Source organism: Tenrec ecaudatus, chromosome 2 (assembly GCF_050624435.1).
Source record: "Tenrec ecaudatus isolate mTenEca1 chromosome 2, mTenEca1.hap1, whole genome shotgun sequence".
NCBI lineage: Eukaryota > Metazoa > Chordata > Mammalia > Afrosoricida > Tenrecidae > Tenrec > Tenrec ecaudatus.
Window position 1 is genome coordinate 62,342,001 of NC_134531.1, and position 17,315 is coordinate 62,359,315.

Consider the following 17,315-nt stretch of genomic DNA (forward strand, 5'->3'; position numbering starts at 1 on the left):
CACTAATGAAGACAAATTTCAGAGAGAGAAGAAGAAACCACACAAAAGACTTACCTCTAATATATCATGGAGTGTTATCAACTGTGCGGTTGGTTCTTGAATGCTTTTCTTTGAGAGAAATGTAAATACAAAGGATCAATAATACAAGTACGTCAATTCTGCCAATGGCATAACATTAAACTATTTGCAACAAGACTTAAATACTACTATTTCTTTTTTTAAATAATTTTATTAATAATTTTATTGGGAGCCCTCACAGGTAGCCTAACATTCCACCATTCAGTCACACCACACATACAACTGTTACCACAATCAGTTTCAAAATTTTCTTTCTTCTTGAACTGCTTGATATTGGCTCCCCTTTGTCTCCTCCCTCTGCCAGCATACCCCCAGGAACCCTCCTTTTTTTTTTCCTATAATAGTTTTCGGTTTGTTTTTTTTTTCACCATAGCTCACACAATCCTATCTATTCATTCATAAAAAACTCTGTTGTTTGATCCCAGCAAGTGGGGTCATAGTCATCAATGCTATCAGCTCCCCATTTCGCCCCCACCTCTTCTCATACCCTGAAGTACCCTGCTACTGTGTCTGAAGGGTTACCTATCTTGTCTATCATGTGCTGAATGATCATAAATATACAGATAAACATATGCAAATAAAAGTCAAAATAGTAAGGGGAGGAAATACTAGAGAACTATAGGATAGTTAGATTGTTCATCAGTGCCATACTGCGCCCTGGATTTATCATCCCCTCCATGTGGCCCTTCTGTGAGGGACTGTCCAATTATCTTATAAGTGGGTTTGGGGTCTCCCCTACATCCACATCCCTTCACATCAATTTGATTGCTTGCTTTTGAACTTCTAATACCTATTACCATCAACACCTCATGATCATACTGGCTGGTGTGCTTCTTCCATGTGGGCTTTGTTGTTTCCCTGCTAGATGGCTGCTTGTTTAACTACAAGTCTTTGAGGCTCCAGATGCTATATTTTTTAATAGCCAGGCACCATCAGCTTTCCTCACCACATTGGTTCATGCACCCATTTTGTCTTCAGCGATTGTTTCAGGAAGGTGAGTATCATGCAATGCTGAAATCTTGGAACAAACCGTCCTTGTACTGAGGTAAGATTTAAGTAGAGGTCCAAAGTCATCTGCTTCCTTGTTACATTTGTATGTGTGTGTGTGTGTGTATATATATATATATATATATATATATATATATATATAAACAAATATACCTATTTATATATATCGTACATACTCGAGTATAAGCCAACCCGAGCATCAGCCAAGATACCTAATTTTACCACAAAAACTGTATTAAAAATGTGCTGAACTGGATAATCACGAGGTGCTGAAGGGATCAGTTATCAGGTATCAAAGAACAAAAAGCCATATCATTGTGTGCTCAGCTCCCCAATATGATCGCTGAAGACAAATCGGTGCATAAGCAAATGTGGTGAAGAAAGCTGATGGGGCCCGGTTATCAAAAGATATAGCATCTGGGGTCTTAAAGGCTTGAAGGTAAACAAGCAGCCATCTAGCTCAGAAGCTACAAAGCTCAGATGGAAGAAGCACACCAGCCTGTGCGATCACGAGGTGTTGAAGGGATCAGGGGTCAGGCATCATCAGAACAAAAAAATCATATCATTGTGAATGAAGGGGAGTGTGGAGTGGAGACCCAAAGCCCACCTGTAGGCAACTGGACATCTCCTTACAGAAGGGTCGCAGGGAGGAGACCAGCCCGACAGGGTGCAGTGTAGCAGAAATGAAACATACAACTTTCCTCTAATTCTTTAATGCTTCCTACCCACTCCTAGGAAGGGGGAACCAATAACAAGGATCTACATATAACCCCCTTCCTGGGGGACAGACAACAGAAAAGTGGGTGAAGGGTGACGTGGGGCAGTGTAAGAGATGACAAAATAATAATTTAGAAATTATTAAGGGTTTGTCACGGGGGAGAGGTGGGGAGGGAGAGGAAAAAATGAGAATCTGATACCAAGGGCTCAAGTAGAAAGAAAATGTTTTGAGAATGATGATGGCAACAGATGTGCAAATGTGCTTGACACAATGGATAGATGGACTGGGATAAGAGTTATATGAATAGCCTCCAATAAAATGATTTAAAAACAAAATCTTTTTATACCACAAAGATGAGGAAAAGAGCCCATCAGCAATTGCGGACTGTAACTAACACAGTGACTAGAGAAAAACTCACACACTTAAATCCATTTGTTAAGGAATATTAAAAAGTCAAAATTAGTATTAAAATTAGGAATCTAACTTCCATTTCAAAAAGCAAATAAAAGAAAAAATTAATCTCAAAGGAAAAATAATGAAATACAAAACACATGAAAAGAGAAAATAAATAAGGCTAAACCTGGTTCTTTTAAAGATTAAAAACATAAGTTATATAAATAGCAAGCATGAAAAACAGACATTGAAAGAACAAGTATGCACTATAGAATTTAGAGACCCACAAGCTTTTTTAACTAGGTCACTATGTTGCTGTCAGGCACCTATGTCACTCATTCACTGCCATCAAGCCACTTTAAGACAGGGTAGAACTGCCCCCTGAAGTTTTCCAAGAGTAACTCTTTACTGGAGTAGAAAGCCCCATTTTTTTGCCGAGCTACATAACAGGCTCTCATAAATTATATAGAAAATAGCTATTCTAGACAATGTTGTCATACAATGTCCATACTTCCCTCATAACTCAGTAAACCTGCGATTACAGGGGAAAATAGTTAAAGGCAGAAACATCCTGCAGCTGTGAAAACAGGTACCTATGGGCATGCTGTGGTTCGGGGCTACATCACAGGGGCTCGGAGTTCAACATGAAGAAAGACAGCCGGCTCCTGAGCTAGCCTCGTAATTGCTTTGTTTGAGCCCAGGTTGCAGCCACTGTGTTAAATCCATCTTGCGAAGGATCTTCCTCTGTTATGCTGCGCCTCCACTTCACCACGTGTGATGCCCTTACCAGGGACTGGTCTCTCTTGATAGCATGAACAAGAGACTTGAACAGAAGGCTCACCATTCTTGCTTCTACGAAGCATTCTGGTTGTACTTCTTCCAAAAGAGATCGGCTCGTTCTTCTTGTAGATCGTGGTACATTCGAGACTCTTCTCCAGCTCCGTAACTCAAATGTGAGGAGTCTTCTTTATTCAATGCGCTACTTTCACGTGCCTGAGACAGTGAAAATACTGGGGCCTGGATCAGGCACGCCTGAGTCCTCAAAGGAACATCCCTGCTTTTCAATACTCTAAAGAGGTCTTATGAAGCAGATTAATCTTTTGATCTCTTGACTGCTGCTTCCATGATCATTGACTTTGGATATTAAGTAAGACAAAAGCCTTCCTCCAATCCGGATGCCACATTCTTCTTCACATAATCCAGCTTCCCTGATGATTTGCTCAGCATACAGATTAAAAAAGTATGGTGAGAGGATGCAACCTTGACACGCACCAGGGCTGATCTTGAGACCATGCAGCATTCCCTTGTTTTGTTACACAGGAACCTCTTGACCCGTGTGGCTGTTCCACGGGAGCACACCAAGTGTTGTAGAGTTCCCACTCTTCCCACAGCTGCCCACACTCAGCTTGTTATGCTCACACAGTCCAATGCCTCAACGTGGTGAATAAGACAACAGTAAACATCTTTCTGGTACGCTCTACTCTGAGCCAAGAGCCATCTGCCATCAGCAATGACATCACCGGCTGCATGTCTTCTAAAGCTGACCTGAATTTCTGGCAGCTCCTCGTCGATGTACTGCTACAACCACTGTTGGATGACATTCAGCAAAATGTCACTTGATGGGATATCGATGACACTGTTCTGTAATTTGCACATTCTGTTGTGTCATGTTTCTTTGGTAAAGGTACAAATGTGGATATTTCCAGTCAGTTGGCTAGGTAAAGACATCTGAGCGCTTCCAGTGCTGAGTCGGCTTGTTGAAGCGTTGCAGTAGGTATTCCATCGATCCCTGGAGCCTTGTTATTTGGCCGATGCCTTGAGAGCAGCACAAAGCCCTCCTTCAGTCTTAGTGAGTGGCTCTTACTCACACTCTACTCTTGAATGATTAAACATGGACTAGTTCTTCTCGCGACAGTCACCGTGTGTGTTTTTCCATCTCTGTCTTATGCTTCCTGCATCATTCAATATTTTGCCCATAAAAATGTTCAATATTGCAACTCGAGGCTTGAAAGTTTTCTTTAATTATTTCAGTTGAAGATAGTGTGTTCTTCCTTTCTGGTTTTCTAACTCTAGGCCTTAGTATACTTTTTTAAAAAAAATCATTTTATTGGGGGCTCTTACAACATTCCATACATCAATTTGTACATTTCATTATAATATCTTACTTTGTCATCTTGAACTGTCCTTTGAAATAGAAAAACTGTCTTTCAAAAAGCTAGGCTAATTAATGAAATAGCTAGCTTCAATTCACAGAAATCTTGAGTCTCTATGACTAACAAGTATGAATTATAAAAATGTAATACATTTTATTTTACATATTTTTCAATTTATTGAATAATTTATTCAAATTTTCAATACACATTATAATGTGATGAGGGAATATATTATACATGTATTTCCATGTGTATCTTAGATATATATAGTTAACATACAAAAATATATCAGAAAGTTGTCATTTTTAAACTACCAGACACAATTTATTCAAGTGTATGTACTTGGATAGCTTTCTAAAACTTACCTTTTTCTTTTTAACTTTTCCATCAGGCAGGGGAAAATTGTCTTCTAGAAACTCACTCAAGGCAAACAAAAGCTTCTCCTTATATTGTTTTATATTATTCAACTTAGCTTTCAGTTCATTAAAGATTCTAGTAAAAAAATAGATTAATTTAAAAAGACTCTAGTAAATTAAAAAAAACACAGAAGCATTTATGTGATAAAATATACATGCACATGAAAATGACTACTTATAAAGTTGATCAAAAATTTTGTTCACGAGTTATTGCTTAAATCAAATAATGAAATAATGAGAAACTCTAACACATTTCTCTGTAGGAAGAACTAAATAATCAAATAATGAAAAACACTAACATATTTCCCTGTAGGGAAAACTAAAAGCACCATGAAGTCAGTGAAAATAAGGCTGTTAGTAGCAATTGGTAAAAGTTAGGATAAGACTCATGATTCCTGGTAAAATTGATATTCTTTCTAGTGATCTATTTCTTATAGTATAAAAAATGAAAATAATTTCTCTTACTTAATACCTTGATTCAGAATATGGTACAACCTGGTCCTTCAGCTCACTTTGTAGTGTGTTGAGAGATCCCATTATCTGTTCTTGTTCATCCAACCATTGCTGCTCCCTTTAAACATTGAAGAAGAACAAACAACAGCTAAATAAACATTAACTGTTAATTCAGTATAGACATGTGATTAATGGAAGTGGAAGCAACCATAAGGCGCCCTGGTGGCAAGTATGAGGTAAGCACTGATGAGAAACCTGTTAATTGCCAGTGTCGGTGGCTCGAACCCACCAGGTGCTCTCAGAGAAAGTTGAGGGTACCCGCTCTCATAGCCTCAGAAGCCACTCTACAGCGCTGGTTCTCAACCTTCCTCGCGCCACGGCCCTCAAATATAGTTCATGTGGTGGTGACCCCCAACCAGAACACTATTTTCATTACTACCTGTCATTTTGCTACTGTTATGACGCGGGTGACCCTGTGAAAGGGTCGTTCCACCCTTCCCAAAGGTGTCGCGACCCACGGGCTGAGACCCGCTGCAGTACAGGGTCATGAGTTAGAACCCACTTGGGAGCAAGTGATTTGGCCTTTTCTTGTTGGTTTGGTGTCATAACGACTAAATTACTGAGCCTTTAACCCAAAGTCTCTAAGTTTGACTTCACCAGTTACTCTGTAGGAGAAAGAAGAGACAGCCTGCTCTAGTACAGGTCACAGTCTCTCGGCAAAGCCAGGAGCAGTTCAACTCTATTCTCCAGGGTCACAAAGGATAAAAATCAGCTCAACAGCAATGGATTTTTCTAACAAAAATATACCTTTCCAAGTCTTCCTTTAACTTCGCGTTCTTTGACTCAATAGTCGACAATACCATTTCCAGATCATGTCCCAATTTTTGGAACTGGAATAAAATTAATTGATGAGTTAGTCTGTAATGCTTTTTACATGTTGGTCAGGGATCAATAATTCAAAAGTAAATAGCAAAAAATTGCAGTAGACGTCTTTGAAAATAAAACAGGTTCTAAAAAATTTAAACAAGCCATGATTAAATAAGAGTATAATCAGTTAATGACTAGCAGATATGGCCTAAAGAATTTTGAACAAAAATGTTAAACAAGAAAGAAAGAAAATACTAAATTAAATCTAGTCCCAGATATAAATAAAATAAAACAAAGGACACTTTGTTCAAGTGGTAACAATGTGGACAAACATAAAAATTGTTTTTTTCTTATTTTTAACCTCTTTATAAGATAACTGGAAAATAGATTAATATTTAAAACTAAAAACATAGCCTAAGAAAGTGGAAAATTAGAACAGAGACCAGATAGAATGACTACAAAAGAAAAAATCAGGAAGGTAGATTTACACACTATCATATTGATATTACATTAAGTATAAAAGGCCCAGGAACAGAATTAAATTATAAAACAATACAGAAGAGGATCTGGAAAGATTATAAATATTTGGATGATGAAAAACACAATTCTAAATAATCCATGGGTCAAAGTAGCAATCAAGGAGTACTTTAAACTGAATTAAAAAAAAGAAAACTTGGATGACACAGAATTTAGCACTAAAAGCATATATTAGAAAAACAAAGCTCTCAAATTAATGACCTCAGCTTCCACCATTCCAAAAAAAAAAAAAGGTAAATGAAATATCCTGAAGAAAACAATAAAAGCTGGATACAGTGCGGGGATACTGAAGTCCTCATACATTGCTGGTAAGATTACAAAATGATACATCCCCCGTGGAAAGCAGCATGGTACTTTCTTAAGAAGATGGAAATAGAAATGAGAATCTATTATATACGTACTACTGGGTATATAACCTAGATCTATGATACCTGTGACCTGTACAGATACATGTCTATGTGTCTATCACAACACTATTCATAAATAGCAAAAATATGGAAATAACATAAATGCGCATTAGTGGATAGACAAAATATGGCACAGACGTACAATTAAATACAACAAAATGTTAAAGGATAACAATGAATCTTCCAAGCATTCATAACATGGATGAACCTGGAAGGAATCATGGTGTTTGAAATTAGTCAATCTCAAAAGGACAAACTATAAATGAGAAGGCTACTACAAAAGTTTTTTAAAAAATGGCTTTCACATGAAAAAGAAACATTCTTTGATGTTATCAGGAGCAAGAGGAAAGGGAATCACTAACTAGGAGGCACACATTAACTCGGGCAAAGGGGACGGCAACAGAGAGTAAACAGAAGTAGGCAAAATATGATCAAGGCAAAGCAAGGCACTGGGAGTACAATCTTGTAACAACAGTAACAACAATCTACAAGTACATACATAGATGTCAGAAGAATTGGACTATACTCAGAAACAGATATATCGGTCTGACAAAAGATATTTATACTCATGATCTGTAAATGCCGCAAATATATCCATGATTATAGAAGAATATACAGGGAGCTGGTTATGAAGTTTTTTAGACATAATCATATACCTTTAAAGAATGAGTTGCTCCAGACCACAGTCTCGGGTCTACCACGGTCACCTGGCATAGCACAGTGCACAGGCACAATGGCCTGCACACCCTACAACCACTGAGCTAGCACAGGAGCAATCACAGTAGGGAGGGGCGCTCCTTGGAACAATCAACGATTAGAGACTAAAATGCCATCGTTTGCCCAAGAAGAAAGACCAGAAAGGAGGAGGGTTAGGAAGCAGGAATGGAAAACAAAAGCGCAGGAAAGAAGTGGGATGAGGACTATCACATTGTGGAGAGTGCCATCTATGATATGAAACAAAATACCTAGGAACCGCTGAATGGAAAGTTCCTATGCTCTGCAAACCCTCACCAAAAAAACTACAAACATGTTTTTAAGGCTACATAAGAATAGTAATAGAGAACAGAAATCAATGAAATAGAAAACAAAAATAAAGAAAACAAAATGAAAATAGAGAAAAAGCAACGAAACCAAACACGGATTCTTTGATGTCAATAAATATCAGGAATGAGAGGAGACACCGTCATAGAAATATGAAATGGTAACAGCGGTTTATGAATAAATTTTGAAAAATTAGATGGGCAAATTATTTGAAAGAAACAAACCACAACTGCTCAACTAAGGAAACTGAGACATAAAAGCAAATTTAACTTATATTTAATTTTTCCCCCACTAAAACAGTTTCCCAGGAAAAAAAAAATTCCCATAAAAATTAAGGACTAAATAAGAGTAAATGCACATGGAGTCCTTTGCATAGTAAAAAAGTCATCAAAGCACACACTGAGAGGCTGTTCTTACCCTCACATCAAGGTCTGGCAAAGGCATCACGAGGAAAAGAGAACCCCAATATCTCCCAGGAACAGAGATACTGGAGCCTCTTGTCTTAGCAAAGTCAATTCAGAAACATAGCTACTCACATTGCTGAGGGTTACAGCATCATAGTAAAATGAGATTGAGCCCAAGAGTGTAGTTTATTAAATGACTAAAATTAATTTTCAAATCAATCCAAATTTATTCATACATTGAAAAGCCAAAAAGGAAACAAAAATGATTCAGAAAGAAAAAGTGACAAAATTTAATATCAATTCAGAATTAAAACATTCTTTGTAAATTGAAATAGAAGGAAATTTCCTCAGCCTGGTTAAGTGCATGCACAACTGGCAACCCCCCGAAAACATAATTTTTTTCAGTTATGTATTTAAATTTTTTTTACAGAACGTTATCACCTCCAAAGTGCTCTACATTACTCTTAATACATCTGTCAAATCTGCAATTGCATTCCTTGAAAACATTTTTCAAACTCATCTCTTTGGATGGCTGACAGCACCGCCCTTGTTTTTTCTTCACCTCTTCTACCTTGTCAAACTGCTGCCTTTCATGTCCCTCCCTCTTCATTCACAGAAACACAAAGAAGTCGCATGGAGCAAGGTCAGGTAAGGTATTGTGTGGGGCAAAAGAGGCATGCTGTTTCTTGCCACAATCAAGGTGCATGACAGCAGCAGTCAGAAATCAAATTAAGTATTCTCTCCTATACTTGGACCTTAAAGATATATACACACTTAAAAAGGTCCTTATTATATACACTTGAAAAGGTCCTTATTGACATCTGTGTTAAGCTTTCAGATGATATGTACCATATGTCTTTAGCCATGTGACTAGTTACTCGTGTTTAACTTGCTGGAGGGGGGGTTTATGAAGAAAGTATAAGAAACTAAAAATTCGTTATGACAGTAAGATATATATATAAACACTAATCTTAACACTGATAAAAGTAAGTTCAAAATTTAAATCTGCTAAAGTAAAACATTCTGTTCAATAAGACATAGTTAAATCTGTAAAAGTTAACATGGTTTTAAAAGATTTCATTCTATTACGTATATCACTAATCTGCCCACAACTATTCTACTTATAAATTATTTGGACTCACTATCAGTTCATTAAAGGACTTACCTCTTCTTTTCCTAATGTTACAAGAACATCTTCGTTCAGTGGAATAACTATAAAAACAAAAAAAGCCAAATTTATATATATATATATATTCTTATTTAATATTTAAAAATAAAAATTCTGGGTGGAGGCAGGGAGAAAGGAGATAGCACTGAAGATTGTGTGTCCCCCCTCACCTGATGGGATTTAACAACAGGACTGTATGGGAAGGGAAGGGATATATTGGAATAAGTAAGATATATCAATAAAAATATTATTTCAAAAAAGTTAACTAAAAAGGTAAACAAAATGTTTCTCTAAAATAATAATAAATACAGAATACTATGGTTTTCTAAGATACCCCTCTTCCTTTGAATTTAATGTATTACACCATCTTTTACAAGATGTGTTGACCTACAAAATTATTTTATTTAACATTTTAAGCATATAACCAATAATTACATATAATTTTACATTAATATGATTATATTTATGCATCTTTGTGCCCTTTTTTGTTTTCCCAACCTAACAAAAGCAAAATTAAAAATCTACAGTATCCCTCAATCATTTTTCTTAAGTCACATGATTCAACGTATGAGTTTCAGAAGGTTCATATAAAAATTCCATTATCTTTAAACTCATTTTCCACAAATTTTTTTAAGCATCCTTGTATATCTACACACACACACACACACACACACACACACACACATTCTACATATACATGTGTTAGTATGTTATGGTTATTTTTGTTATTGCCAGTTTTACACTAGGATCACATAGTACACTCTATTCCAATCTTGTTTCTATTCAACAAAACTGTTAATAGATATCTTTTCTATTCATCTGAGTCATATTTTTTTATTCCACATTTTATTTTATTAACATTTTATTAGGGGCTCATACAACTCTTATGACAATCCACACACACATCAATTGTGTAAAGCACATCTATACATTTATTGCCCTCATCATTTTCAAAGCATTTGCTCTCCACTTAAGCCCTTTGCATCAGGTCCTCTTTTTTTCCCCCTCCCTCACCACTCTCCCCTCCCTCATGAGCCCTTGATAATTTATAAATTATTATTTTGTCATATCTTGCCCTGTCCGACGTCTCCCTTCACCCCCTTTTCTGTTGTCCGTCCCCCAGGGAGGAGGTCACATGTACATCCTTGTAATCGGTTGGTTCCCCCTTTGCAATCCCCTCTCCCTCTACTCTCCCAGTATCGCCAGTCACACCCCTGCTCCTGAAGGTATCATCCGCCCTGGATTCCCTGTGCCTCCAGCTCCTATCTGTACCAGTGTACATCCTCTGCTCTATCCAGACTTGCAAGGTAGAATTCGGATCATGATAGTGGAGGAGGAGGGGAGGAAACATTTAGGAATAGAGGAAAGCTGTATTCTTTATCGTTGCTGCATCGCACCCTAACTGACTTATCTCCTCCCCTAAACCCCTGTGCAAGGGGATTTCCAGTGGCCGACAAATGGGCTTTTGGTCTCCACTCTGCACTTCCCCCTTCATTCACTATGGTAAGATTTTTTTGTTCTGATGATGTCTTATACCTGATCTCTTCTACACCTCGTGATCAGGCTGGTGTGATTCTTCCATGTGGGCTTTGTTGCTTCTGAGCTAGATGACTGCTTGTTTACCTTTAAGCTTTTAAGACCCCAGACGCTGTCTCTTTTGATAGCCGGGCACCATTAGCTTTCTTCACATTTGCTTATTCACCCGCTTTGGCTTCAGCAGTTGTGTCGGGAGGGTGAGCATCGTTTTTTATAAGTGGCTACTACAGTTAACTGAAATTCCTTGGTATGGCTTCTCTATCCATAGTCTTTTTAACTCCTGACAAATGACTGGATGGGAGTATTCAGTAAGTGTAAAGGACTCTTGCCTCAAGGTCAATTTTGCCATTCTGCGAGGTACAAAAGTGAGCCATCTCAAAAGCAGGAACAGAAGATCTCATAACCAGTGGTAGTTATATAATCTTTTGCCAATTTGAGACTTAAGAGTGAATGGGCAGAGTTTAGCCTGTCAATTAGGTCGCAGCTTGATAATCTCATTTAGAGGCACTAAGGAGATAAATAGCTCACTGGAGGCGGGACACAGGCTTGCTTGCTCCCTGCAAGACATTCCTGTGGAGATGACATATGGAGCTATACTTAAACCCTGGAGCAGAAGTAGCCACGTGGAAACCCCTGCTAGCCCTGAGATGCCTCTACCGCCACTGGATCCACAAGTCTTTCTATCCACTGGCCTATGATCTTCCTGCATTCGGTGTCATTGCATGTGTTTTGTAAGTCTGAAGAGGAATTTATAGATACTTATTCGGCTGGGATGTTTTCTCAATATGTTTTCTAAATATTTAATTGCTCTTCTATATAAAGCTATATGTTATATACATGAGTGTCTATAAATTTGCTTCTCTAGTCTACCCAGACTAACATGACCACCAAGAGAGAAGAGCCATTAGCAGATCACATAGGAAAGCCCTGCCTGAAGTGGAGGCAGCAGAGCACCATAGGCTGCAATACTGAGACCATGACAAGCCCGTGGGATTTATAACACTTGTCCAAGCAGAGTAGAGGCCAAGGGCCTATGTGGTTGAGATGTGCCTGTTAGCACATGTTCAATGGCTGAGAAGAGGCAATGCAACACATAAAAGGACCATATTCTTATAATGCTTTCTGATCTGTGTGGCCATTGCAATAGACTATCAAACTCAGGGTGGCATGGGAGTGATGTTGTCAGAAGGATGGAGGGTGGAGCCATGTCTGATGTCTGCCTCATAGGGATTATCCTTGAGCAGATGGGGAGTTGGATTCTCCTTCCCGTTTCTGTAGTTGGAAGAGGTCAGACATGGCCCATTTCATTTCATTAGCTACTTAATATTCTATAGTGTGGATATACCATAATGTGTTGAACAATCTTTCTATGAAGTATTAACTTTGGTTTCGTTTTTAGCCACAACAAGCAATAATCCTATAATTAAGTTTGCATTGAGAAATCGGCTGCATAAAACTTCTTTAAAGTGCCAGGATGTCACTTTGAGGGCTAAGGTGCCCCAGCCCATGCCATGGTACTTTGAACTGTCTCATATGTATGTAAAAGTTGGACACTGCGGCCAATGGAGATCCCCTCATAGAGGGGTTTAGGAGAGGAGATGGGTCAATCAGGGTGCGAGGTAGTACCGATGAAGAACACAGCTTTCCCCCAGATCCTGGATGCTTCCTCCCCGCAACTACCATGATCCGAATTCTACCTTGCAGGGCTGGATAGGACAGAGTTTGTACACTGGTACATATGAGGGCTGGAGGTACAGGGAATCCAGGGTGGATGATACCTTCAGGACCAAGGGTGTGAGGGGCGATGCTGGGAGAGTGGAGGGTGAATGGGTTGGAAAGGGGGAACTGATTACAAGGATCCACATGTGACCTCCTCCCTGGGAGAGGGACAGCAGAGAAGGGGGGGAAGGGAGACTCCGGATAGGGCAAGATATGACAAAATAACGATGTATAAATTACCAAGGGCACATGAGGGAGGGGGAGAGGGGAGGGAGGGGAAAAAAAAAAGAGGACCTGATGCAAAGGGCTTAAGTGGAGAGCAAATGCTTTGAGAATGATTGGGGCAAAGAATGTACAGATGTGCTTTATACAATTGATGTATGTATATGTATGGACTGTGATAAGAGTTGTATGAGCCCCTAATAAATTGTTAAAAAAAGAAAAAAAAATAAACAGTTAATTAAATTATAAAACAGAACAAATGGCTCAGTACACCGCCTAATCCCACATGTGTTCATTGGCCATGTTGGTACAATAAACGCTAATTATCTCATGGTTACAAAAAAAAAAAAGCTGGACACTGAATAAGACAAAAGAATCGAAGTATTTGAATTATGGCTCTGACAAAGAATCTTAAGAATAAGAGGGACTGTCAGAAGAACAAACAAATCTATCTTAGAAGAAATATAGCCACAAGGGGAGAGGGAAAAAAATGAGGAGTTAATACCAATGGCTCATGTAGAAAGAAAATGTTTTGGAAATGATGATGACAACAAACGTACAAATGTGCTTGACACAATGGATGGATGGATTGTGATAAGAGTTGTATGAGCCCCCAGTAAAATGATTTTTTTTAAAACGTATGTGACAACTCTTCTTGATATGATTGAACTATTGAATTGCATGACATGTGAATAAAACTTTAAATTTTTTAAAAAAAACAAATATAGTCAGATTGTTGTTTAGAGGCAAGAATGGCGATACCTTTTGGACATGTAGGAGACACCAGTCCCTGAAGAAGGACATCATGCTTGATAAAGTAGAGGGGGAGCGAAGAAGAGGGATGGCCCTCAACATGTAAGATTCAGTCACTAGAGAAACAATTTATAGTTTTACTAAGCATAAGGAAGTCTCTATGAGAAGGATGATAACAACTCAATGAAAAAGATTATTAGGGTCTAATGTTAGATATATATGTTCATCTATAATAACATCTGTGTAAAGAATGAAAAGATAGGTGACTTCCCATTACCAATGAAATTGAAGCAATTTCAAGGAAGCAAAATTACTTTTGTAATTCTTCTTCGGATCATTAAATGTATTTACCATTAATTGTATATAAAAACACAAAGCTAGAAATAAGTATCTTACTTTGAGGAGTTTCTTTCTGCCATTGACGGAGCTCTGCAGTCAAACATTTCATTTGCATAATCAATAACGATAGCTAAGAAATGAGAACAAGACAATAAAACAAAGTGACTACTTGCAGAATAGTCAGTTATTCACAAATCAAAGGATAGACATTTTGAACACAAACTCCAACTATAAATAGCTAACACAGTAACAGTTTAAAATAAGGAAAATTATCAACTCAAAGCAGAGTTCTGTTTTGCTCCACACTGTTGATAGCTCCTAATTGCAAGGTAAAGCAGTTATAATACAGAAATTAAAACTGATAAATTCTGCTTAACCAGTCACTTTATAAAAAAAGAACACAACATTCAGTTTACTTCCTAAATATTTCTTTTAAAAAAGGTATTTACAGTCCATATGTTTTAGAAAATTTGCTTTAAAGATGTTCTTTTGCTTTTTGCATTGTTTTGATAAACTATAACTGACCTTAGCTGAGAAACTTTTTAAAAGCTTAATATAAATACAAGGAAGTAAGTATACAATTAGATTGGTTCTATGAACCACACAGGAAAACCAGTTTTATGTGGGGCTCTATGACAATTTGAAATGGTTTAATCACCACCAATGGAAACAAGGGCAAGGACGGCAAAACAACCAAATCTCTTGTTCTTGAATTGTGACCCAATCCCGAGCCAAGTACTAGTGTCCCCGAGAGACAGTGGCAGACTGTGTCACCACACATTCAAAGTGACACAGGTGGCTGCCCTTTCTTAGATAGGCCACTGCTGCCTGTTATCTGTTGTTGTTGGGTGCCATCAAGTCGGTAACAACTCATAGCTGCTCTCTGCAGAACAGAACAAAACACTGCCTGGTCCTTCACCACCATCACAAGTGTACTCGAGCTCAGGGCTGCAGCCACTGTGTGGGCCTATCTCCTCACTTTTGGTTGTCTAATTCTAGGTCTTGGGAAATTTCATTATATTTGGCATTGTGTTTTTGAGCTGCCTTTTGAAATTTTCAATTCAACTCTGACTTTATCCTTTCTCCCATTTGTTTTGGGTACTCTATGATTAAAAGGGAGTTTTCTTCTGACATCCACTTCGATCTCTTATTTTTGTTCTTGCCTTTTTAACGACCTTTTGCTTCTTCATGAATGATGGTCTGGAGGTCCTGCCACAGCTTCTCGGATCTCTGTCACTGGTGTTCAATGCATCAACTCTGTTCTTGAGATGTTCTCAAAATTCTGCTGGGATAGACTCACGGTTTTATTGGGGCTCTTGTAGACTTGTTTTAATTTTCTTTAGCTTTACCCTGAACTTACATGAGTAATTAATAATCGGTTCCGTAGCTGGGCCCTGGCTTGGTTTCAGCTGCTATTATGGAACTTCTCAGATATTCCCACAGATGTAGACACTTTATTTCTGTCTATTCCAACGGGAGAAGTCCATGTGTATAGTTGGCTTTTGTGTTGTTGAAAAAAGACATTTGCTCTAAACAAGTCATTGGTTTTACAAAACTCTGTCATGTGATTCCCAACTTCATTTATATCACCAAGTCCTGTTATCTATTCAGGTCGAAATCTGAAGGACAAAAGATTTGGCTTCCATTCAGCAAGTACTTCACCCGTGTTTCTGTCAGCCATGTCTGCAGAGTTTTGAATCACTTCAAAGTCCTACTTTTACCTTACAAGTTTATAAATTGTGCATCCTGTGCCAAAAAGTAAATTAGGGTAAGGATGCTTTGCACATTAGATGACTCCAGTAATTCTAATTCTGATCTAAATTTAATCTATGTGATAAATTTGTTGATTGATTACACCTAAGGTGCTTGTATGTTTAAAATTATATTTCAGTGCATTTTCTCTCTTTTCTAAGAGTCTTTTAGTGTTAGAAAACCAAAAGCAAAAACACAACTAGTATTTACCACATTTGAAGAACTGAAGAGAAAATATATTAAAGTATGCGATGGGAAATTTTTGAAGGAAACAGAAAACATAAAAGCTGATAGAATGAATACAGTCATCAAAAATAATTGGTCAACGTTCAACCATTTCAGGAGTTAGTACAGGATCAAGAACTATTGGCACTGCATAAAGAAGTCCAAGCCACCCTAAAGGGACCGATGAAAAACGAGGCTCAAAGAAGTGATAGAATTCAATTGAGAAACTTTGACAGGCAGATACAACACTGAAGTACTTACTCATCCAAATCAAACCATTTGGAAGATAGCTACCTGGACAACTGACTGGAAGAGATCAATATCTGTGCTCATTCCAAAACAAAGGTTAACAAATGGAATGAGAAAATGATCAAGTAATGTAATTACTATCAAATTTTAGAAAACTGTTGGTAATTTAAAAACAGCTATAGCTATACACAGCTAGGAAACTACCACAAGTTCAAACTGAATTCAGAAGAGGACTTGAAACAGGATATTATTGTTGGCTTCAGAAGAATCTTGGCCCAAACCAAAGAATATCACGAAGACATTTACCTGTGTTTTATCTACTACACTAAGGCATTGGACTATGTGGATCATAACATATTATAATTAGCATTGCAAAGAGTGGGAATTCCAAACACATATCCTGTCCACAGATCCAGAGGGAGCCAGTCCCACTGAACAAGGGGATACTTCATTGAAATTTGGGGAAAATGTGTGGCAGGGTGGGATTCGCGCACTTTACTTACTCAAGCAGTCTGCTGGGCAAACAACGCAAACAGCTGGAATGTGGCTGGAATGCAGCCCTCAAAACTGGAGAAGGATTCATTAACATCCTGATATGTGAGGACATAAGCTCATGTGCTGAAAATGAAGAGGGCTTAAAGCAGTTACTGATGTAGATCGAAGACTGGAGTCTTCCACATGGAGTACACGTGGGATATAAACAAAATCACGAAAGTCCTCACAACTGGGCCTCGTGGTCATCATCATGATACACGGTGAAGAAACGGAAACACATCTTAGTCCTCAAAAAACATCTCTGCTTATCAATACTCAAAAGAGGTCTTGTGCAGCAGATTTGCCTAACGCAAAGCTTCCTTTGATCTCGACTGCTGCCTTC

General features: G+C 38.0%; 1 protein-coding gene across 2 annotated transcripts in view; it reads right to left on the reverse strand.

The window, feature by feature from the left end:
* The window catches only part of CENPK (centromere protein K), a 34,284-nt gene that overhangs the window by 3,155 nt on the left and 13,814 nt on the right, over positions 1 to 17,315 (reverse strand). For both annotated transcript variants that reach the window (XM_075541087.1, XM_075541086.1), the window contains exons 4-9: positions 14,270 to 14,342; positions 9,641 to 9,687; positions 6,027 to 6,109; positions 5,239 to 5,337; positions 4,716 to 4,842; positions 55 to 108 (exon numbers count right to left, since the gene is read on the reverse strand). In XM_075541087.1, the coding sequence (XP_075397202.1) occupies positions 55 to 108; positions 4,716 to 4,842; positions 5,239 to 5,337; positions 6,027 to 6,109; positions 9,641 to 9,687; positions 14,270 to 14,342 (483 nt within the window). The remainder of the gene's footprint in view (positions 1 to 54; positions 109 to 4,715; positions 4,843 to 5,238; positions 5,338 to 6,026; positions 6,110 to 9,640; positions 9,688 to 14,269; positions 14,343 to 17,315) is intronic.